Below are 24126 nucleotides of genomic sequence, written 5' to 3'. Positions count from 1 at the left end.
GAGGTTTACTGGCCACTCATTCTCTTTTGAGAATTCCAGTTTACATCCTTTGCTTGTTTTCCTTCTATTGGACCATCTGGTTTTTTTTTTTTCCTGATTGCATTGCAGGAGCTCTTCCTCTATTCTTTTTTTGAATCGGAGTCTCACTCTGTCGCCCAGGCTGGAGTACAGTGTTGCAATCTCGACTCACTGCAACCTCTGCCTCCTGGGTTCAAGTGATTCTCCTGCCTCTGCCTCCCAAGTGTCTGGGACTAAAGACGCACACCACCACACTAGGCTAATTTTGTATTTTTAGTAGAGACAGGGTTTCACCATGTTGGCCAAGCTGGTCTCGAACTCCTGACCTTGTGATCCGCCCGCCTCGGCCTCCCAAAATGCTGGGATTATAGGCGTGAGCCACCATGCCCAGCCACTTCCTGTATTCTGGATACTAACTATCTGCCTCTTAACTGCATAGTAAATAACCTCTCTCAGGCTGTGGCCTTGTTTTTCACTTTATGGTGTTTTATTATTGTTATTTTGGAGTTTTTGTCTTTATAAATAAAATATGTACTTTGATGTGGTCAAGTTTATTGATTTTTTTTTTTTTGAGACAGAGTTTTGCTCTTGTTGCCCAGGCTGGAGTGCAATGGCATGACCTTGGCTCACTGCAACCTCCATCTCCCGGGTTCAAGCGATTCTCCCGCCTCAGCCTCCCAAGTAGCTGGGATTACAGGCACCTGCCACCACGCCCAGCTATATTTTTGTATTTTTAGTAGAGATGGGGTTTCACCATGTTAGCCAGGCTGGTCTTGAACACCTGACCTCAGGTGATCTGCCTGCCTTACCCTCCCAAAGTGCTGGGATTACAAGCATGAGCCACTGCACCCAGCCACTGATGTTTTTTCTTATAATCTGTGCCTTTTGGAGTTTTAAGAAATTATTCCCTACTCTTGACAACATATAGTCTCCTAAAGTTTTGTTTTGTATATTTACATTTTCATCTGGAATTTATCTTTATTTATAGTATAAAATAGGAATAAAACTATTTTTCCATACGGATCACCCACGTCCCAGCATCTTTTTTTTTTTTTTTTTTAAAAGACAGGGTCTTGCTATGTTGCCCAGACACAATCATGGTGCACTACAGCCTCAAACTCCCTGGGCTCACCTCCTAAGTAGCTGGGACTACACAGATGTGTATTTTTATTTATTAAATAACACAGCATCTTTTATTAAATTATTCATCACTCCCTCGCTGATTTGTAGTATTAACTGTCATTCACCGAAGTTCCACGTATGTGAGGACTAGTTTCTGCTTCTCTATCATTTTCCACTGTCTAGGTATTCCTACACCAATACGACCAATTTCAATGACTACATCTTAAATTGTATGACTTTTTTTTTATTTTTCCTAACTCCCCAAACTTGTAAATTTTATAAGACTTGGTATCTGGCAGGGTCAAGTCCACCTTCTTGTCGTTCAGAACTGTACTGACTACTTTTGGCCCTTTACTCTTCTACACAAATTTAGAAAGAACTTCTGAGTTCCACAACAAATTCTATTGGAATTTTGATTGGAACTACATTAAATTTACAGACTGGGGAGTACAGGCATCTTTGTGGCATCTGTAATCTCATCAACCACAAACATGGGTACACATCTTTGTTTATTAAAGTCCTGCTTTTGTGTCTTTCAGTGATCATTAAAAATATTAAAGCTGAATAGCTAATAGTGGCCCTTCTATATCTGTTTACTGTTAAACCAAAACCATTTCCTTTTTTTTTTTTTTTTTTTTTTTTTTGAGACGGCAGTCTCGCTCTGTCGCCCAGGCGGGATGCAGTGGCCGGATCTCAGCTCACTGCAAGGCTCCAACCTCCCGGGTTACGCCATTCTCCTGCCTCAGCCTCCCGAGTAGCTGGGACTATAGGCCGCCCGCCACCTCGCCGGCTAGTTTTCTGTATTTTTTTTTAGTAGAGACGGGGTTTCACCGTTGTTAGCCAGGGATGGTCTTGATCTCCTGACCTCGTGATCCATCCGTCTCTGGCTCCCAAAGTGCTGGATTACAGCTGAGCCACGCGCCCGGGCCAATTTTTTAATTTTTTTTTTTTTCTTTTTAAGACGGAGTCTCACTCGGTCGCCCAGGCTGGAGTGCAGTGGCCGGATCTTGGCTCACTGCAAGCTCCACCTCCTGGGTTTACGCCATTCTCCTGCCTCAGCCTCCTGAGTAGCTGGGACTACAGGCACCCGCTACCTCGCCTGGCTAGTTTTTTTGTACTTTTTTTAGTAGAGACGGGGTTTCACCATGTTAGCCAGGATGGTCTCGATCTCCTGACCTCATGATCCGCCCGCCTCAGCCTCCCAAAGTGCTGGAATTACAGGCTTGAGCCACCGCGCCCGGCCTGATAAACCCATTTCTACGTAAGAAAGAATCTTGGTGACCACTGAAGTCCATGAAAACCAGGAACCGTGAAAAGGATACACGTCTGTACTACTCCGAACTTGAGTTGGGTGAAGAGTCGCACAAAAAAGTCCACAAAGAGACCCACCTGTGAAGAGCAAGAGATCTATCACACAGCCTTATTTCCAAGTGTAGTACAGGTGTGCTTCTCTTGAAGGCATCTCCTCCCCAACTGCATGTATGGAGGCTGCTCACCAGCCAGCAGCACGTGAATGCACAGCAGAAAAGCTCAGAAGGACGAGATCCCTTCCCCAGCCCGGTCCCACTGCCCCTCCAAAGAACAAACGCAGAGGGTACAGCTAAGTTGAGTGAAGCAATGGAAAACAAAGAGGGAAGCAGGTGCAGAAAAAGATGTGAGACCAAGAAAGACTACTGACACAGGGGTGTCCAATCTTTTGGCTTCCCTGGACCACATTGGAAGAAGAATTATCTTGGGCCACACACAAAATACACTAACAATAGCTGATGAGCTAAAAAAAAGAAAATCTCAAAAAAATCTCATGTTTTAAAAAGGTGTATGAATCTGTGTTGGGCCATGGGTTGGACAAGCTTGCTTTAAAACACAACATTCATTTAGGTGTATGTGATTTTTGCATGTTCGTTATTAGCAGGTTCTATTTTATAAGTCATTATTTTGACTTAAAATCATCTTTTTTTGAGATGGAGTCCTGCTATATTGCCCAGGCTGGCCTTGGGCCTTGGACTCCAGGGCTCAAGAAATCCTCCTGCCTCAGCCTCCCAAGTAGCTGGGACTACAGGCACACCCCACTGTGCCAGGCTAGACTTAAAACCATCTTATAGTCCATAGTTACTCTGGGTAGAGAAAACAACCAAATTCCAATATTCCGCTCTCCAAAGTGCTCAGGGCTTAAAGGAGAACTAGAAAGACTTTTAATTTTATGGATTCAGGATCGAAGGCTTCTTGCCTTTACCTCTGGCCTTCCCTCAAGCCAATGCCTAGAGGCTTTTTAATACTGAAGCCATAAGTGGCCACACATCAGTGGACAAGAGTTGGGAGTCCTATATCATAAAGGCAGGTCTGCCTTCCTAAAATACAAAGGTAGGGGGTAAAGTTGCTTCAGCTGGAGTAACCCTTATCTGAAATGCTTGGGACCAGAAGTGTTTTGGATTTCAGATTTTTTTTTTTAATATTTGCATTATACTGGTTAAACATCCCAAATCCAAAAATCTGAAATACAAAATCTGAATGCGCCAATGAGTATTTCCTCTTAGCATCGTGTTGGCATTCAAAAAGTTTTGGATTTTCCAGCATTTTGGATTTTCTGATAAGGGACACTTAACCTGTAGTACTGATGAGTGACAGCTCCAAAGAGTTTGATAAAAAAGTAGCACAAACACTAACAACTGGAGGTCTAATGACTAGCTTATTATAGAGAAATCTGCAACCAGAAACATATATAGCAAAATAAATACCTTGAGATTTCTTTTTTTTTTTTTTTTTTTTTTTTTTTTAAGGAGACAGGGTCTCCCTGTGTTGCCCAGGCTGGTCTGAAACTCCTGGGCTCAAGCAGTCCTCCTGTCTTGGCCTCTCAAAATGCTGGGATTATAGGTATGAGCCACCGTGCCTGGCCCAACACCCTGAGATTTAAATAAAACAATAAATCAACCCAAGTTCCCCCAAAATGGTATCCATCAGAATGTCACTGAAGAGGGCTTCTGAGTGCCATCAGTCTTACCTAGTAAGATGTTCGTTTACTTGTGGATTTACTATAGTAAAAATTTGATGCACGCCATGAAAATAAAAATCGTGATTGGCCCCTGTGGCTACATTATACCAAACACATGTGTACATTTTCCAGGCATATCATGTCAAATTAAGTAGGAGGCTTGTGGCCAGTTCAAGAGAAAAGTGGTAAACAGGCTGCTACTGAGAACAGACACCCCATCCCAACACTATACTGACCGGAATCAGATTTGACATGGATCATTTTGACTGATGCTGATTTTTCCAGCTTCTCTTCTTCATATTTAACAATGTGAAGTCAGCAGTTCTGGTTCCAGGCTTTTTGCTATCCTCATGTTTGGCCATGTTTCCAATCTTGCCCTGTCTGTGATTCACCTGTGAAGCTGCCGCCTCCAGCAACTCTGTTCATATGGGCATATCATATCCCTTCATGAACAGCTGCTGGCTCTATCTTCCAGATAACATTAACGACATGCAGGGAGGAGCCCAGGATAGCACCATGAACTCCCTGCATGAGATCAAGATCTGCGTTGTGCCATCCTGTTCACTGGCATGCTGTGCTAAATGAAGGGCATGATATTCACAGTTCCATACCCACGACTTTGCTTTTTCCCTAAAGAGTGATCTCATGCCTGCCTAGAGTCCTAACCACTCGGGAGGCTGAGGTAGGAGGATCACCTGAGCCCAGGAGGTCGAGGCTGCAGTGAACTATGATCACGCCACTGTGCTCCAGCCAGGGTGACAAAGCGAGACTCTGTCTCTATTTAAATTAAAAAAAAAAAAAAAAAAAGTGACTGTAACATCCATTATTTACTCTACCCAATGCGTTCTCTACCCACTAGGGAGACACGTTATCTAGCTGATCAGGTATATTATAGATTATGATCCATAATCATATCATAAAAAATAACTCCTGCCCAAACCTTTGAGCACTTCAAGAGCACCATCGTCATGTGTCTCGCTTTCATTTCACAAAGCAAAACCAGGGAAGTAATAAAAACTGTGCCAGGATTATTAATTTAAAAAAAAAAAGGGAGAAAGAAAAGGTACTCTTGATTATAATGACAAGCGTTATAGTGTTATAATGTTATAAATGCTATAATGATAAATAACAATGTCATTCACCAGGCCAGGGCTTTCCCTGTAAGCCCCTCCAGCCCTCTGGCCCACCATCCCTCCAGGCCCTGCCTCCTCACCAGGCCAGTGCAGACTCCAATGGCAAACACCACCATCCACTTCACCACCTCATACCTTCGACCTTTCTGTTAACACAGGAAAAGAATGATTCAGTTTACAGGGTTATGGTGGCAGAGGGGAAGAAACACATCTTGGCCTACCAGTTTTAAGCTAAATTCCACGTGGAGAGCAGGCACAGTGAAGATGATGTTGAGATTTCAGGTGCTTTACAATGCAAAAATTATGGACTCTTTAAGAGGCTGGGCAAGCTGCACTGACAGGGGGAACTCTGGTTGGCAGGATAAAGGCCTAGGGAATAAATGCCAACATAGGCCTACCTTGCAGATAGCATGGGTTTGGTTCCAGACCACCACAATAAAGCAAATATCACAATAAAGAGAGTCACATGAGTGTTTTGGTTTCCCAATGCATATAAAAGTGATGTTTACACTATACTGTGGTCTATTAAGTGTGCAATAGCATTATGCCTACAAAAATGTACATACCTTAATTAAAAAATACTTTATGGCTAAAAAATGCAAACAAACTGCATGCTATTGGAAAAATGGCACCTGGCTCAACACAGGGTTGCCACCAACCTCCAGTTTGCAAAAACTGCAGTATCTGCAAGGTGAAATAAAGCAAAGTGCATAAAGTGAGGTCTGCCTGTATCGCAGGAAAATGTTCAAAAAACAAAGGGTAAAGATATTTACTGGGATCTTTAGAAGAGAAAAAAAATGCCATGTTAAGACTGATTTGATCTCCAGAGATGAAGGATTGTGAGACTCACCTTATTATCCATGGTCTCCAAAACTTCCAGGTAAGGGTCATTGATACAGCGATCATAATCCAAACTCTGAAAAAGAGGCAAAGGTGAGTCAAAAAGTCCCATCAGGTGAGAAGACCTGCAAAGGGACAAACCTCTGGGTTCCTGCTACTCAACATGTGGATGGGCAGAGCAGTGGCACCTGCAGCATCCAGGAGGAGCTGGTTCAAAATGCGGAATCTGGCCAGGCGCGGTGGCTCACGCCTATAATCCCAGCACTTTGGGAGGTCAAGGCAGGTGGATCACCTGAGGTCAGGAGTTTAAGACAAGTCTAGCCAACATGGCGGAACTCCATCTCTACTAAAAATACAAAGTTAGCTGGGCGTGGTGGCGCGCACCTGTAGTCCCAGCTACTTGGGAGGCTGAGGCAGGAGAATCTCTGGAACCTGGGAGGCGGAGGTTGCAGTGAGCTGAGATCGCACCACTGCATTCCAGCCTGGGTGACAGAGCAAGACTCTGTCTCAAAACAAACACCAAAACCAAATGCAGAATCTCAGACTTTCTGCAGCCCTGCAGCCCTAGGTGACTCAGATGCATATTACAATTTGAGCGCTGTTGCTTTAGGTTCACACTTCATGCTTTAGGATAAGTTTTAAATTACCTATTTTTAAACTTCCTGTTTTGGCAAAATATGTAAAGACCTTTAGCTATCATGAGCTTTATGAAACTTACTCCATTAGATGTGAACAAAAGTTTCAGTTAGTCAGAACCAAATTAATTTAGAATGTCAATTAGTTATAATTATCTTTTGTAGTTAGTGTCTATGGAAATGAGGTTAGTCACAAGATAAACTAATAAGGAAAGTATTTTTAAAAGCAACTTCAACTTTATGTTAGGAAGAGGCACAGACTCAGCTTGGCTCTCGGCTCCTAAAACTTCTACATCTAAAGCAGCATCCTTTACAACATGCATCACAGAACACAGAAATACTGCAAGCAACTTGCAGGTATGCCACAGACATTTAGAGAAACAATTCAAAGGAAATCATTTTAGTTGTCTTGTTAGAGAGGCAGCAGTCTGGGCCGGGCGCAGTGCCTCACGCCTGTAATCCCAGCACTTTGAGAGGCCGAGGCAGGAAGATCGCTTGAGGCCAGAAGTTCGAGACTAGCTTGGGCAAGATGGTGAAACCCCATCTCTCCTAAAAATACTAAAGTTAGCTGGGAGTGGTGGAGCACGCCTGTAAACCCAGCTACTCAGGAAGCTAGGGCAGGAGAGCTGCTTGAACCTGGGAGGCGGAGGATGCAGTGAGCCGAGATCTTGCCACTGCACTCCAGCCTGGGCAACACAGTGAGACTCTTATCTTAAAAAAAAAAAAAAAAAAGACGCAGCAGTTTGGCAACAAAGAAAAATGGTCAGCCATGAGCTTTCCTTCCTACAACCTGTTCCTACCCACATCAGCTGGACGCTAGCCAGGTCGCAGCCACACTCCTGGACAACAGTTTCATTTCACGTCAGCCAAACACATGTGATGAATGACAATTTATTCTATCTATATGTCTACCTATAGTCCAAATTCCTTTTTTATGAGTCCTAGAGTACCAACAGGTGACTGAGTAAATCAATTATACATCCAAATATAGAAGACTATACACCAATAAAATGATTACAGTTAAGTCTATATAGAAAGATATGGAAAATGTCCAAAAATTATTTGGCAAAAGAGTAAGATGCAATTAAAAAATAAAAATAAAGCAGGATGGAGAATTAAAAGTATAATATCCTTTTTTGATTAAACAAAATTAGGATTATTTGCACATCAGCATTCATAATGGGAAAACATCCGTGAGGTAGTGCTTAAGAGGATATTTGCTTCTGGGAGTTGTCTGAAATTCTCATGGCACAAATGGTGTGCTTTTTTATATTTAAGAAAATGATCAGCTGGGCACGATGACTCACGTCTATAATTCCAGCACTTTGGGAGGCCGAGATGGGTGGATCACTTGAGGCCAAGAGTTTGAGACCAGCCTGGCCAACATGGCAAAACCCCGCCTCGACCAAAAATACACAAATTAGCTGGGCGTGATGGCACACACCTGTGATCCCAGCTACTAGGGTGGCTGAGGCAGGAGAATCGCTTGGACCCAGGAGGTGGAGGTTGCAGTGAGCTGAGATCTTGCCACTGCACTCCAGTCTATGTGACACAGTGAGACTTTGTCTCAGAAAAAAAAAATCTTTTTTACTGATCAGAAAACAAAAAAACACAGTGAGGAAAAAAGTACTTTTAGAAACTAGACTCATCTATAAGTGATTAAACATATATGCACATACATATCTATTATAGCGGCCAACGGGAAAAGCTTTCCCTTTCACCCTCTGAAGGTCTGCTGAAAGTGAACTGACAAAAGGCAGATTAATGGGAGTAAAGGCATCCAGACTTATTTAACATGCATTGCACAGGGGAACTGCAGAATGATTACCCAATAACCCCAGTGAGATACAGATGCTTCTATACCCTTCTTCAGAGGGGAAGGGGAAATGGGGATGTGGGAGGAAATAATTCGTAGTGGGGAATGAATGGATCTGGGAGGCAGACATTATCTTGTGAATGATTCTCTTTGGAAACTGAACGGGACAGTGAACAAACAGTGGTTTGGGACAGTTTGTCTGGGCTCTAGGTATGTTGTTTGGTCTTCAGTCTCCTCTGTGAGATGAGTTTTAACATTCCCCGGTTAATGACATTTCAGGAAAGGGATCAAAGACAACTGTGTTCCTCTTTGGTAGGTCCAGTTTCTAGGTAGATAAGGGAACGGCAGAGAAGAGCCTCATCCTGTGCTTTGGGAGAGACAAAGCGTGAGGGTGGAGAAGGTCAGAGAGAGACCTCCAGGCTGTTTCAGCATATCAAAACACCGTATTTCCAGGTATCATTTTCTGAGCCCCAACAATACACATACACACAAACAGACTTTGTCTTTTTTCCTTTTTTTTTTTTTTTGTTGAGCCGGGTATCTTTCGTTTGCTAATGAGATGAGTGGTGGCTGGGGGCCCTTAGATAGCTTCAGAAAAGAGGCTGGTCACCAGAAAGACCAAGGCAGGATTAGCGGGGTGGGAAACCCATCCCTCCAGGGAGGAGACTGAAGCTGAAGGTTAAGCTGATCACCAACGGATGGTGATGTAATCAATCATGACTGCATAAAAAAGCTTCCATAAAACTCCAAAAGGACACGGTTCAGAGAGCTTCCAGATAGCTGACCATTTGGACGTTCCTGGAGGGTACTGTGCCTGGAGAGGGGATGGAAGCTCCGTGCCCCCTCCTACGTTCCTTGAATCTCTCCATCTGGCTGTTCTTCTGTATCCTTTGTAATATCCTTTATTAATAAACTAGCAAACGTAAGTAGCGTTTCTGTGTTTTCTTTTCTTTTTTTTTTTTTTTTTTTTTTTTGAGACGGAGTCTGGCTCTGTCGCCCAGGCTGGAGTGCAGTGGCCGGATCTCAGCTCACTGCAAGCTCCGCCTCCTGGGTTTACGCCATTCTCCTGCCTCAGCCTCCCAAGTAGCTGGGACTACAAGCACCCGCCACCTCGCCCGGCTAGTTTTTTGTATTTTTTAGTAGAGACGGGGTTTCACCGTGTTAGCCAGGATGGTCTCGATCTCCTGACCTCGTGATCCGCCTGTCTCGGCCTCCCAAAGTGCTGGGATTACAGGCTTGAGCCACCGCGCCTGGCTATGACCTATTTTTAAAACCAGATACTGTTACTTCTCCTTTGCTATGACTAACTTCTTTTTATTTCTGCAGTACATATTGCTCTTTGGTTTAGGAGACTAACAACTTTTTTAGAAAATAAAATTTTATGTGTCTTGCAGGGCTGTTACAGGGGGTTATGAGCAAAATGGCACCTGGCTGGGAGGGAGGTGGGGGCTGAACCAGCCCCAATTCAACCAGGAAAGGGCATCTTAGTGTTCACACCAAAACCACCTTCAACTGGCTGTGAGCTAGGGGTGCTGCTATGGCCAGTGGGGGAGGCCTTTAATTCTAGGTCTTACGTTCTGAAGGCGCCTCTTTCTAATTCAAAGGTATAATATAAATAGACTGTGTGACCTGCATGAAAACATTCCTGTTTGTAATGGCACATCTCACAGAAAGTCACTATTATTCAAATCACCTATAATGAGAATGGATGTCAAAATGGGATTCTAACATTTTGTAAGACCCCGAATTTATCAAATAAAGAGTCAAATACATGCAATGAACTCTTCCTGAGACAGGAAGGAGAAGGGGCACTTTTTAGAAAGTTATTCAACAGAAGGGTTTCCTAGTTGATTGACTATCAAACAAGGTACAGAAAAAGCCTATAACCCCATTCATTAAAATATGACTATTAACACCTTACTAAATATCCTTCTACATCCTTACCCATATTTTTATACACATGCTTTTAATACATGTTTTAAGTAACAAAAATGAGATTCCACTAAATCAACTATTTTAACCTGTCCCACTCACTCCCCTCTTTATTATACTTTGTGTGTCAAGTCGATTTATTTATGGATTACATAAAATCCAGACTTTTCTGATTAAGTGCCTGAATGAATTTGCTCTTACACCAAAGCAAATGCTCTCAAGAAGCTCATTCTTGAAGATGGTTGAGAAATATGAATGACTAATATGAAAAGAACATTAATCCATGAAATGTACATGAATATGGCCAGGTGCAGTGGCTCACGCTTGTAATCCCAGCACTTGGAGGCTGAGGTGGGTGGATCACCTGAGGTCAGGAGTTCAAGACCAGCCTGGTCAACATGGTGAAACCCCGTCTCTACTAAAAACACAAAAATTAAAAAAAAAAAAAAAAAATACAAAAATTAACTAGGCATGGTGGCGTATGCATGTAGTCCCAGCTACTCGGGAGGCGGAGGTAGGAGAATAGCTTGAACTCGGGGGCGGGGGTAGAGGCTGCAGTGAGCCAAGACTGCACCACCGCATTCCAGCCTGGGCGTTCTGTCTCAAAGGACAACAAAAACAACAAAACTTTACATGAATATGCATATCAGCTGAAGGCAAGTGCATTACAAATGTAAGTGCAATTTAGTAGGAGGGGTGAGGGAACCTGGGTGTCTATGGGGAAGCCTTGGTGAGCTCCTAGAAGTAGGATGAAGGCTGTGAGACAGTCTCAGTCCTGGTGATACAGTCAGGATGATGTGACAGGGTTCAGTAAGAGAGTGCAAGGTGACCGAACAATACAGAGTATCTTATACTAATTCCTGCAAACTTCTCTACTATGTGCAAGGAAACAAATACTTACGAAACAGAAGAAAATGGCCAGGCATGGTGGCTCATGCTTGTAATCCCAGCACTTTGGGAGCCCGAAGTGGGATCACCTGAGGTCAGGAGTTCGAAACCAACCTGGTAAACATGGTGAAACCCTATCTCTACTAAAAATACAAAAATTAGCCGGGTGTGGTGGTGGGTGCCTGTAATCCCAGCTACTCAGAAGGCTGGGGCAAAAGAACCCCTTGAACCTAGGGCGGGGCGGAGGTTGTAGTGAGCTGAAATCGAGCCATTGCACTCCAACCTGGGCACCAAGAGTGAGACTCCATCTCAAATTTTAAAAAAAGAAAAAAAAAAAAGAAATAGAAGAAAACACAGCAGTGGATACAGTGCTTTTGGTTCATTGAAAGCAGTCCCATCAGAGTAGCATATTAAACTATACAAAAGGGTCCAAATGGCAAAATTCAGACAGTAGAAAATCCCACGGTCCTAATTATGTTGTGAAATAACTTACAAAAAAAAAAGATGAAGGAAGAACCTACAGATTAAAAGAGATTTAACAGATCTATCAAACAAATAAAAAAGGACCTTTTTGGAACCTGATACAAAGAAAGTTAAAATACATATGACATTTACAAGAAAACTGGAAAATCTGGACAGTAGATATTTGATATCAAGAAACTGCTAATTTTTTAGATGTGGTAATAGTACTGAGTTATGCTTTTGAAAAGTCCTTATCCGTTAAGAGATGCACATTGAATTATGGGTGAAATAATATGATGTACAGAATTTCTTTCAAAATAACATGGGAAGGGCGGCCAGGTATGGTAGATCATGACCGTAATCCCAGAACTTTGGGAGGCTGACATGGGAGGATCGCTGGTGTCAAGGCGTTTGAGACCAGCCTGGGCAACACAGGGAGACTGTCTCTACTTTAAAATACACACACACACACACACACACAATTAAAAAATAATAAAATGAGAATGGAGAAGTGGATAATGAAAGCACAGACAAAAGAAGACTGGGCTTGAGTTAAATCACTGTGGAAGCTGTGTGATGAGGACAAGGGGTTTCTTTTTTTTTCCTTTTTTTTTCTTTTTTGAGACGGAGTCTTGCTCTGTCACCCAGGCTGGAGTGCAGTGGCCGGATCTCAGCTCACTGCAAGCTCCGCCTCCTGGGTTTACGCCATTCTCCTGCCTCAGCCTCCCGAGTAGCTGGGACTACAGGCGCCTGCCACCTCGCCCGGCTAGTTTTTTGTATTTTTTAGTAGAGACGGGGTTTCACCGTGTTAGCCAGGATGGTCTCGATCTCCTGACCTCGTGATCCGCCTGTCTCGGCCTCCCAAAGTGCTGGGATTACAGGCTTGAGCCACCATGCCCGGCCTGAGGACAAGGGGTTTCAACAGATTATTCTATCTGTTTTTGCATATAGTTGAAATCCTTCATAATAAAATTTTTAAAAAAAGTGCTACACCACAAATCCTAATGTTGACACTAAATTCTAAGGCAAAAGTAAGATGAAATATTGAAAAGAAAGTTAGCCTGGGAATGTTATTGTCTAGCATATTAATTTTTTAAGTCCATATGACTTTTTTTTTTTTTTGAGACAGAGTTTTGCTCTGTCACTCAGGCTGGAGTGCAGTGGTGCAATCTCGGCTCACTGCAATCTCCGCCTCCCGGGTTCAAGGGATTCTCTCACCTCAGCCTCCTGAGTAGCTGGGATTACCAGCTCATGTCACCGCGCTCAGCTAATTTTTGTATTTTTAGTAGAGATGGGGTTTTGCCATGTTTGCCAGGCTGTTCCTGACCTCAGGTGATCCACCACCTCAGTCTCCCAAAGTGCTGGGATTACAGGCGTGAGCCACCACGCCCGGCCCCATATGACATTTTTAAAACACACTAGATATATACATGATTAATTCCAAGAAGTGAAAGAAATTAAAGATGGACAGGAAACGATAGATGGATGTTCACCACTATGCAGTTCATGATACAAAAAAGTTGGAAGAAACCCAAGACAGAGTAAATACATTGTGGCACAATAAAATACTATTCCTGTTTAAAAAGAGATTGTGGGCCAGGCACGGTGGCTCACAACTGTAATCCCAGCACTTTGGGAGGTCGAGGCGGGCAGATTAGGAGTTTGAGACCAGCCTGACCAACATGGTGAAACCCCAACTCTACTAAAAACACAAAAAATAGCTGGGTGTGGTGGCATGCGCCTGTAATCCCAGCTACTCAGGAGGCTGAGGCAGGAGAATCACTTGAACCCAGGAGGCGGAGGTTGCAGTGAGCGGAGATTGCGCCACTGCACTACAGCCTGAAAGAGTGAGACTCTGTCTCAAAAAGAAAAAAAAAAAAAATAGGTTGTGGAAAATTGCCTAGTGATACAAAAAGTATAATAAAGGTGGTGAGTGGGACAGGTTAAAATAGGAATCTCATTTTTGTTACTTAAAAAAAGCACGTATCATATATATAAAAGCATGGGTAAGGATGTAGAAAGATACGTAGTAAGGTGTTAACAGTTATCTTTTAATGAATGGGTTTATTGGCTTTTCTCTACCTTCTTTATACAGTTTAAGAATTTAATGATAAAAAGTCACGCATGTTGTTTCCCCCTGGAAGTGTTGGTTTTACTAAAAACACACCCTCTAAGAATCCCATACATGTAAGATGGAACTTCAATCAAGAACACGTCAGAGACAAGCTGCTTGAGCAAGAAAATATCTGAAAAGCAAGCTCTCCTAGAAGAGAAGCAAGGCCTCCTTAACAGTTTATGAGCACACACCCGTTAGGAGCACATACTGCCAGTGCCTTTCACTCTAGGACTCTCTGTAAGCTGTAAAAGCAAACAGTTTAATGGCAAATACATACTCTATCCAGATTAAGGTGCCACAGATTTATAAACGTGTAAAAACACTAGACTTTGTTTTGGGGTTAAGGTGAGAAAAGGGCTTGCTAAACAGCCTCTTTCCCAGATGCAAGTTTTCTTACTCACTCACTCCCTGGGACAGAAGGTCAAACAGCATCTCTGGTTGGAATCATAATGTTTCGGCCTGAAGTGACCAGGCCACTCACTACTTTAGTTACCCAAGCAGTATCAAAGGAGCTCACCTCATAGTCTTTCCTTGGAAGAATCTCATCCTCCTCCTCCTGTGTTTCTCCAAGGATAGTCTAGAAAACAGATCCGCAGAGGGAGCCCTTTTAGTGGTTAAGAGTGGAAGGAGGCAGAAGTATTTACTGAAATCAGTGGCTAGCTTCTACATCACCTGGAGCCATTATCAAATAGGAATCAGCCCTTAAAAAAAACCTTTCGGAGGTGAGGGACCATGTGGGTGAGATCTACAGCCATCAGCTGAGCTCTTCATTTCCACTCATAGAGTCTCCAAATAACCACCCTCCTCCTCAGGACACCTCAAAGATGTCCAATGCCAGCTGAAGAGGGGAGTAAAAATTCAGGTTCCGTTTGACAATGTGACGTATCTGAAATCAGAAAGGACTTGTCAACTCTGGGAACACAACTTGGGTTTTCCCAGGACGCTTGCAAGGGGAAGCTAGACTGTCAGTGACCCAGAAAGGGTGAGGGATAGAGTAAGAAAGAACTGGAGAAGCTAAAACAGCCGCATGATAAGCACAAACTCGTGTGAGGAAGCTCATTCTGAAAACGCTTGTTTCATTCCAAACTCTTTTCAAATGGAAATAAAAGGAAACATGGGTGGGATTTACAGGAGCTGGCCTGGATTGTCCTTCAGATTCCAGGAGGGGTTATGAGAAAAGACCCCAGACTTAGGCACGTGAAGCAGGGTAGACGCTTCGAGAGCCCAGACTGCGGTCCCCAGACCCCACCCGCTGCCACCTGCGGGCCCAGATTGGCCCGGCCCCACCCCCGGCAACGCCTCTCGCAGTCCCTTAGCAACCGCCCCCTCCCCAGCCCGGCTCCGCCCGCTCCTTACCAGCTCTTCAGGGGTGCGGGTCTCACGCTCACCGCAGCAGCAGCACCACCTGCAACAGCAGCACAGAGACCCCCTGCACCCCGCCATCTTCCTCCTTTACTGCCACTCTGGACCCCTCTACCACCCCCTCCCACCAAGAATCTGCGCCTCACGTGACTGGTCCCGGGACGGTCACGTGGCCCTCTCGAGCTCTGGGACTGAGAACGGGAGTGGCTGCAGACGGGTGGGGCGACGGCTCGCGTCACATGACGGTAAAGACACGGCCTCCAAAGAGACCTGTGGGCGCGGCCATGTTGGAGGCGGGGCTTCCGGTCCCCCGCACCGGTGGTTTCCGCCCTGTCGGGCTCGCCTCTCCAGCAACCTGACACTTGGCGCCGCGCCCCTCATTGCGTTCCCCGCCCCTACAGAGGCCACACTGGTGCGGCCGGCGGGCGAGCGTTCTGAGTCACCCGGGACTGAAGGGTGAGTGTCGGCGAGGCCGGGGTCGCCGGGAGGGAGATCCTGGAGCCGGCGAACAACATCCCGGGGGCAAGGACGTGTTCATGGGCGGGGAGCGCTGGAGGCCGGCCTGCCTCTCTTCTTGGGGGGGGCTGCCGCCCGCCTCCGCGCACCCTTCGCGGGATTACTGTAACTCCCAATGGCTACCACCTCCAGCGACCGTCAACCTGCAGGCGAAGACTCACTTTCGCCCCATGCCTGGACGGAGGGGCCCCGGGAATGAGGGGCCCCTGAGCCAGAGGTGACGATCCCGCCCCCCTGACCGGCCCAGGCCCATGTCCTCGCCCCCATCGGTGACCCAGTGACCTGGTGACTCGATTCTCGCCCATCGGGGCGCCGAGACGGCTTCCGGCTCCTGGCTTTTAGACCTGCCTCCCCGGCGAGCACCTGGAGAAGAGCACTGGGCCCGGGGCACTGCGGTCCCTGGCGCCCTCTGCGTCCCGCTGCGCACGGGCGTCCACTGAGACCTTTCTGGGTGTCGTGGGCTTAGTATCCCAGTGCTTGGCGCAGACTAGGTGCTCAGTAAATGACAGAGGCTTATTTTAAGAGAGTGGCAGCGCCTGGCCCTTTGGCGCTCAGTGAATGTTGGCTATCACCGTGTGCCAAACTCTGGGGATACTCCAGGCAGGACACCGGTCCTGGTCTCAGGAACCTGGGAAAAGAGAAAGGAGACAGGCCTTTAACCCAGTTACAACCCAGGGTGCTATGGGAATCCAGCTGGTAACGGATAAATCGTGGGTGTTGGCTTACAAATATGGCACGTGCCTGGCATATACTAGGAATGCAGTAAGTCTTTGAAAATCAGAGAGTTTGCAGGTGGTTCAGCCTCCTCCCACTCTAGGTTCTGTTCCAGCAGGCAATTAACAAGGTGTTCCCTTAAACGCTGGAGAACGGCCAACTGGCTGCTCTTGCTGTTACCCCTCTCCCCACCCCATGTTCCTCACTCCCCACCACCATCACCACTGAGAATCTGGAGTTTGAGGTCTGAAAGAGAGTAGCCCTAGGGGGAGAAAGCTTTGGCCCAGGGTTCTTAGTCTGGAATGAACTCCTTGTCTTTGGATGCATCCACGCGTAGTCTGCTCCTGTGCATGTATTTCAGGGGAGAGAAGCAGTGCATTTAATCAGATTGTCAGAAGAGTCTAAGACCCCAAATGGTTAGGTACACGGGGTTAATGGTGGACAGTCTGAAAGAAATGAACCTGACCTGGTCTTTCCTCTGTTGTGCCATGTTACCACACACTGATTCACTACTGTGTGTTTGTCCATTGCTGTGCAAGTGTTTTGTGTTTTTTTTTTTTTTTTTTTTTGAGACGGAGTCTCGCTCTGTCACCCAGGCTGAAATGCAGTGGCGCGATCTCGGCTCACTGCAAGCTGCGCCTCCCGGGTTTACGCCATTCTCCTGCCTCAGCCTCCCGAGTAGCTGGGACTACAGGCGCCCGCCATCTCGCCCGGCTAGTTTTTTGTATTTTTTAATAGAGACGGGGTTTCACCGTGTAGGCCAGGATGGTCTCGATCTCCTGACCTTGTGATCCACCCATCTCGGCCTCCCAAAGTGCTGGGATTACAGGCTTGAGCCACCGCGCCTGGCTGTGTTTTGTTTTTTTAAGTGTTTGTCTTATTTTCTTCACCAGACTGCCAGATGGCACTATGCCCTCTGTTGGCCTGGCTGTGCCCTGGTGGCTCTGATTACTTGTTTCTGTTTTTTTTTTTTTGAGACGGAGTTTCGCTCTTGTGGCCCAGGCTGGAGTGCAATGGTACAATCTCAGTTCACCGCAATCTCTGCCTTTCGGGTTCAAGCGATTCTCCTGCCTCATCCTCCCGAGTAGCTGGGATTACAGGCGCCCACCACCAAGCCAGGCTAATTTTTATATTTTTAGTAGAGTCGGGGTTTCACCATGTTGATCAGGCTGGTCTCAAACTCCTGGCCTCAGGTAATCCACCCGCCTTGGCCTCCCAAAGTGCTGGGATTACAGGTGTGTTTTTTGTTTTTTTAAGAGATGGAGTCTCACTATGTTGCCCAGGCTGGCCTTGAACTCCTGGACTCAGGTGATCCTTCTGCCTCAGCCTTCCCAGTAGCTGGGTCACTGTGATGATTTTAATTGAATTCTGTGGTGTGTAAGAAGACCAGCCCGCAAGGCAAGCACATGGAGCAGCTTTTGTTCTGAGAAATTCGTGCCCTTACTGAACTTGGGTCTGGCTATTTTTGGAATATGGCCAGCGTCCAGTTCTAACCCACGACACGGTCTTTTTGGAGTAGCATGAACTCAGGACAAATCTGGCTGCATAGTCAAACCCTCACTCCTTCCATCCTGCACACACACTGTTTCAAGTAACAGATGTTCCAGGCAGAGCCAGCCAGAGCGAGCTGTTCCTCATCTCCACCAACCCCTGCAATCTCTGCCCGAGTCCCCCTCCTTCCATCCGCCTCCCCTTGCTAGAGTCTCAGCCCTTCCTCCTCGCCTGGAAGTCTTGCCCCCGCCCCCTTGTGCTGGCTCTAGCTCAGGCCTCTTCCTTTGTCGCAGCTCCGCCCAGTTGAACACACCCGCTGGGGAAGGTGCCTCTGTTCCCTCCCCACGCACTCTGGGCCTAGCTGACAGAGATGGACCATCGAAAAGCCAGGGTCCTCCCAGCTGGGCACTACTGCCCCTCACTAGGAATATGGGTCTCGCAGGCCGGCAGCATGAGGTTCTCTGTGCCACCTTCCATCAGGTAGCTGTCACCGAGGAGCACGTTGTAGTGCCGGGTGGGGGCTGCCTTGCATGCAAGGAACCTGGCAGCAGCGGAGGGCTAGGCTTTGAGTGAGGCGGCCCGACAGCTATAGCTGAGTAGCATGGAGCCACTGGGAGGGGGCAGTGTCACCTTTTTTGGCCTTCTTCCTGTGTGGAAATACAGCACCTCCGGCGTGAACCTGCCACTCAGGTGTCTCGATGTGCCGGGGGTGTGGCTGCCTGCCACCTGATGCTCTCTGCCCCACCCCGTGCAGCAGGAACCTGGCCATGGTGAATGAAGCCAGAGGAAATGGCAGCCCCAACCCCTGTTTGGAGGGCAGTGCCAGCAGTAGCAGCGAGAGCTCCAAAGACAGTTCGAGATGTTCCACCCCGGGCCTGGACCCCGAGCGGCATGAGAGACTCCGGGACAAGATGAGGCGGCGAATGGAATCTGGTGACAAGTGGTTCTCCTTGGAATTCTTCCCTCCTCGAACTGCTGAGGGAGCTGTCAATCTCATCTCAAGGTAAATTGATGCAAGGTTAAGGTGGGGGCGGGGAGTGCTGGTTCCTGGGGAGCCAACTGTCAGCCTTGAGGCTGGGCTGCCCTTTAACCCGGCAGAAAAAGCAGCCAGAGCAGGCAGGAAGAAGAAGGCAGAGTGGGTCATCTGATCTGCAGCTTCTCTTGCCTGTAAAAGTCCCTCCACAGTGTCAAGGGTATTTTAGATACACTCTTCAATGGGTTAAAAATGTTGATTCTCACAGTATATTCTTTGGTGGAACTTGGGGGCTGGATCACGAGTGCAGTTTAGGAAGTCACAAAGCAGTGAGAATGTTTTCAGCAAGTTAGAAATTTGGATTATGCTTCCTGAAATCTAGAAATGCCAACTGAATTACATTAGCACTTCATGAATTGCAGTCTTGTTTTTTTTTTTAAGTTTATGGCTTTTACTGTTTGCACTTCTCACGTGTCACTCCCAAGTTTTTGAAGTTTAAACGCACAAGGATGTTTAAATACACCGCTGATAGCTTGTAACACAAGTACTTGTGCACATCCAGGCTTTTGAGTCTCGTTTCGGAACTTGGCCTTGGTCTGCACAACTGTAAGCTGCTGCACAGGACTTGGGGGTGGCATGAAAGAAACGTGAGTCTGCCAACCCTCTTTCTAACCGTTCCTACGGCGAGGCTGTGCTTGCCACGGTTAGGATTCCACTAACTCTCAACCATGATGTCTTAACTCACCTGAGATAATAAATGGGCAAACGCTGTGAAAAGTCTTAAGTGCTGCTCTCACAAAATGGTGGCGCTGTTATTGTGTCTTACCTCTGTAATAGTGATCACAACGGCACCTCATATATACTGAGTATTCGGTTTGTACACCAGGCACTGTTCTAAGTGCTGTGGAACCAGCTGCCATCATATTCTCCTAGTGTTGTTATGGTTTTTTTGTTGTTGTTGCTTTATTTATTTTTTTTTTTTGAGACGGAGTCTTACTCTGTGGCCCAGGCCCGAGTGCAGTGGTGTGATCTCAGCTCACTGCAAGCTCCGCCTCCTGGCTCAAGCGATTCTCCTGCCTCTGCCTCCCAAGTAGCTGGGATTACAGGCACCCACCACCACACCCAGCTAATTTTTGTATTTTAGTAGAGATGGGGTTTCACCATGTTGGCCAGGCTGGTCTTGAACTCCTGACCTCAAATAATCTGCCTGCCTCAGCCTCCCAAAGTGCTGGGATTACAGGCGTGAGCCACTGCGCTCAGCCTCCTAGTGTTATTATGAAGTGGGTACTATTATCTGTCGCGTCTTACAAATAAGGAAACAGAACTCACAGAAGTTAAGTAATGTACCCAAGATCATACATCTATAAGTAGCAAAGCCAGGATATGAACACTGATTGGTCTGTCTCCAACCTTCATTTATGCTTCTCTAACTCCTGGGCCCCATGGGAAGGCAGTGAGGGATGGTATTTCCCCTGGAACCTCTCTTCAGAAACAAACCCCCTACAGGTTTGACCGGATGGCGGCAGGCGGCCCCCTCTTCATAGATGTGACCTGGCACCCAGCAGGTGACCCTGGCTCAGACAAGGAGACCTCCTCCATCATGATTGCCAGCACCGCTGTGAACTATTGTGGCCTGGAGACCATCCTGCACATGACCTGCTGCTGTCAGCGCCTGGAGGAGATCACGGGCCATCTGCACAAAGCCAAGCAGCTGGGCCTGAAGAACATCATGGCGCTGCGGGGAGGTATGGAGCCAGCACTCCCCTACACTCTGGGTTCTAGCTTTCCCAGAGGCCACTTGTAGCCTGAACTTGGTTCCTGAAATGGTCCTTTACTGCTCCCTGGGCCCCACGCTGAGGATCCGCAGGATCCCATCCCCGCCAGTAGTGTCAGCAGGCGTTGTGGGCAGTGAGTCACCCTGGGCACCACACACAGGCAGCCACCTCTTCCAACTCTTGACCTCGACGTAGGAGTTCCGTCGGGAATGAGTCGCAGCCTGATAACCCTCTGCCCTGCCTATACCACTGCATCGATTGCTGGCTGGACCCAGTACTTGGCCCAATCACAGAGTATCCAGGAGTGAGAATAGCCGGTTAGGCCTCTTGTGCCTGCTGTCATCAGGCCACCCAAGAGTGGGAAGAGGGAGCCTGAGGGGTGGGGTCCTGTGGCCTCCTGCTCCCCACCACAAGACCCCTTCACTTGAGTAGAAAATTCTCCCAGGAGGCAGGAGCCCTAAGGCCGTGGGATGGGAGAGGGTGGCAGGCATGCCCAGGTAGAAGTAGGGAAGGGCTCTCCAATCCTCCAGGCACAGTGAGGAGCGGCAGTGGTCTCCTATTCTCCACCGCCAGCACAGGGTCAGCACGCAGTGAATAGTGAACGGGTGGGCTGCTTTCTTCCCTCTCGCTGTCTTACCAAGGGCTAGAAAGAGAAGAACCAAACCTAAATAATACGAAGTTTCTGCCTTTCAGGGACTCGCAGTCCTAGGTGTCAGGGCTAGGTAGAGGGAACAGAAAGACTCTCTGGAGGTTGGGTGAGACCCAGTAACCATGACCTCCACCAACCCTGCAGACCCCATAGGTGACCAGTGGGAAGAGGAGGAGGGAGGCTTCAACTACGCAGTGGACCTGGTGAAGCACATCCGAAGTGAGTTTGGTGACTACTTTGACCTCTGTGTGGCAGGTGAGTGACTGGATCATCCTGGTGGCGGGGATGGAGCTAGGGAGGCTCAGATAGCCTGTCGGTGTTCGGTGCAGGACACGGTGATCAGATGCACCTACGGGTCCATGCTGGATGAGGGACATGCAGAGGTGAACTGTACCGTGTCCTTGCTCCTTTTGTATCACCTACTCCCCTCCTGGGCCTGCCACCATCGACCCTTAGCTTTTTGTTCCTCTGCCTGGCTGTGCCCTTAGCCTGCTTCTAGGCCCTATTCTTTCCTTTAAAACAAAAGAGGGGGCTGGGCACGGTGGCTCACGCCTGTAATCCCAGCACTTTGGGAGGCCGAGGCAGGCAGATCACCTGAGGTCAGGAGTTGGAGACCAGCCTGGCCAACATGGCGAAACCCCATCTACTAAAAATACAAAAATTAGCCGGGTATGGTGGTGCACGCCTGTAGTCCCAGCTACTCGGGAGGCTGAGCCAGGAGAATCCCTTGGACCCAGAAGGTGGAGGTTGCAATAAGCCGAGAGTGTGCCACTGCACTCCAGCCTCAGTGAGAGAGCGAGACTACATCTCAAAGAAAACAGAACAAAACACCCCACAAAAGAGGGAAATTTACTAACAGGATTCCAGAGGGCAGGGAACCCAAGGTCAGGCGATGGCTTCAGATCTCACGAGGCACTGAAAGAGGTCAAAACGCAAGGACCTCCCTCATTCCCTCTGGCGCCACAGGGTCCCCCGTCTCCACTTCCCACTGCACATCTGTGCTTCGTCTGGGAGACCTGATGCCCATGCTTTTCCACACACCTGGCCTGCTCCTGAGTGTGCAGAGTGTCAGCTCCAGCCAGTTCCCCAGGCTAATGGATGGGCCTCTGTTCCAAATTCCCTGGAGAGACATTCACGATTGGCCACCGCCACAAGACCAGGTTTACCCAACAGAAATGGGTGGGTTGGACTTCCCTCCCACCCTTGAAGCTGAAGGCTGGGATTGAGCCCTCGGCATCTCAGACAGGGCTCAGGTATGGCGAGGCAGTGTGTGCCAGGGACAGGAATTCCTGGGATTGGCACATTTTCTGGGATGACAGTTTTTTGCCAATATTTTGGGAGAAATCCTACCATTTTTATATTAAACATGGCTACGTTATGGAGTGGCATCTAAAGTGATAGGAACTAAAAAAAAAAAAAGGCCGGGTGCAGTGACTCAAGCCTATAATCCTAGCACTCTGGGAAGCCAAAGTGGGCAGATCATGAGGTCAGGAGTTCGAGACCATCCTGTCCAACATAGTGAAACCCCATCTCTACTAAAAATACAAAAATTAGCCAGGCATGGTGGCGCGTGCTTGTAGTCCCAGCTACTCGGTAGGCTGAGGCAGGAGAATCGCTTGAACCTGGGAGGCGGAGCTTGCAGTGAGCCGAGATCATGCCAATGCACTGTAGCCTGGGCAACAGAGCAAGACTCCGTCTCAAAACAAACAAAAACCATGTGACTTCAAGAAAATTACTTGTTGTGGGTGACTTTGGCCTTGTCCCTAACCCCCCATGGATATGTCTATTCTGTCAACAGAGGTGTTTAGGTGTTAAGTCTGGGAAGCACTGATTAGGAGTCAGAGAACAGGCACTTCCAACTGTTAAATTGTCATCGCTTGTATCAGCCACAATATAGTCAGTTAATGGGGGAGTGTGCACCAGTGATGGGCGTTACGTGATCATGATTGGAAACTAGCGAAGCTATGAGCTCACAGTTGCTGAATGGTTTCTTACTTTGCTTATCAAGTGGGTAATGAAGATCAGTGAATTAGAAAACACCAACCTGTTGGGCATGGTAGCTCATGCCTGTAATCCCAGAGCTTTGGGAGACTGAGGCAGGAGATCAAGACCAGCCTGGGGCAACCTAGTGAGAGTCCGTCTCTACAGAAAATACACAAAAAATTTAAAAAGAAAGCACTCAGCTCTTCATGATAGAAAAATAGAGTAAATAGGCCGGGCGCGGTGGCTCAAGCCTGTAATCCCAGCACTTTGGGAGGCCGAGACGGGCGGATCACGAGGTCAGGAGATCGAGACCATCCTGGCTAACACGGTGAAACCCCATCTCTACTAAAAAATACAAAAAACTAGCCGGGCGAGGTGGCGGGCGCCTGTAGTCCCAGCTACTCGGGAGGCTGAGGCAGGAGAATGGCAGGAACCCGGTAGGCGGAGCTTGCAGTGAGCTGAGATCCGGCCACTGCACTCCAGCCCGGGCGATAGAGCGAGACTCCGTCTCAAAAAAAAAAAAAAAGAAAAATAGAGTAAATAGCAAAATCTATATGTAATCAAATGCTAGATTTGTTCGGCAGTATTTAGGTATTATACCTATAGTTTCAGCTGTTAAAAGCCTTGTTGTTTCTGAAATTCCTACTGGGAAAACAGCTTTGTTATTGAAAGTGTGAAGCCCCAGTGCTTTTTTTTTTTTTTTTTTTTTTTT

At 47.2% G+C, this 24126-nt stretch overlaps 2 protein-coding genes across 9 annotated transcripts in view; one reads left to right on the top strand and one right to left on the bottom strand.

The window, feature by feature from the left end:
• CLCN6 (Cl-/H+ antiporter 6) overlaps positions 1–15558 on the bottom strand; it is a 38308-nt gene extending 22750 nt beyond the window's left edge. The window contains exons 1-5 of one of the 2 annotated variants that reach the window (XR_001888332.1): positions 15308–15506; positions 14469–14528; positions 6113–6178; positions 5343–5408; positions 2463–2529 (exon numbers count right to left, since the gene is read on the bottom strand). Coding sequence is in view for 1 of the 2 variants with exons in the window: in XM_017887969.1 (XP_017743458.1) it covers positions 2463–2529; positions 5343–5408; positions 6113–6178; positions 14469–14528; positions 15308–15394 (346 nt within the window). In the remaining variant the exon portion in view is untranslated. Of the gene's footprint in view, positions 1–2462; positions 2530–5342; positions 5409–6112; positions 6179–14468; positions 14529–15307 lie in introns of both variants that reach the window. The other variant, XM_017887969.1, reaches the window with a different exon arrangement.
• A 44-nt stretch (positions 15559–15602) lies between these two features.
• MTHFR (methylenetetrahydrofolate reductase) overlaps positions 15603–24126 on the top strand; it is a 21959-nt gene continuing 13435 nt past the window's right edge. Inside the window, exons 1-4 of one of the 7 annotated variants that reach the window (XM_017887977.1) lie at positions 15603–15769; positions 18792–19037; positions 20514–20752; positions 21576–21686. In XM_017887977.1, the coding sequence (XP_017743466.1) occupies positions 18802–19037; positions 20514–20752; positions 21576–21686 (586 nt within the window). In that variant the 5' untranslated portion in view covers positions 15603–15769; positions 18792–18801. The other 6 variants (XM_017887976.1, XM_017887972.1, XM_017887971.1 and 3 more) reach the window with 6 other exon arrangements.

The sequence above is a fragment of the Rhinopithecus bieti genome, unplaced genomic scaffold, assembly GCF_001698545.2.
Source record: "Rhinopithecus bieti isolate Rb0 unplaced genomic scaffold, ASM169854v2 scaffold_16234, whole genome shotgun sequence".
NCBI classification, from domain to species: domain Eukaryota; kingdom Metazoa; phylum Chordata; class Mammalia; order Primates; family Cercopithecidae; genus Rhinopithecus; species Rhinopithecus bieti.
This window is presented reverse-complemented; position numbering and strand designations above follow the sequence as displayed.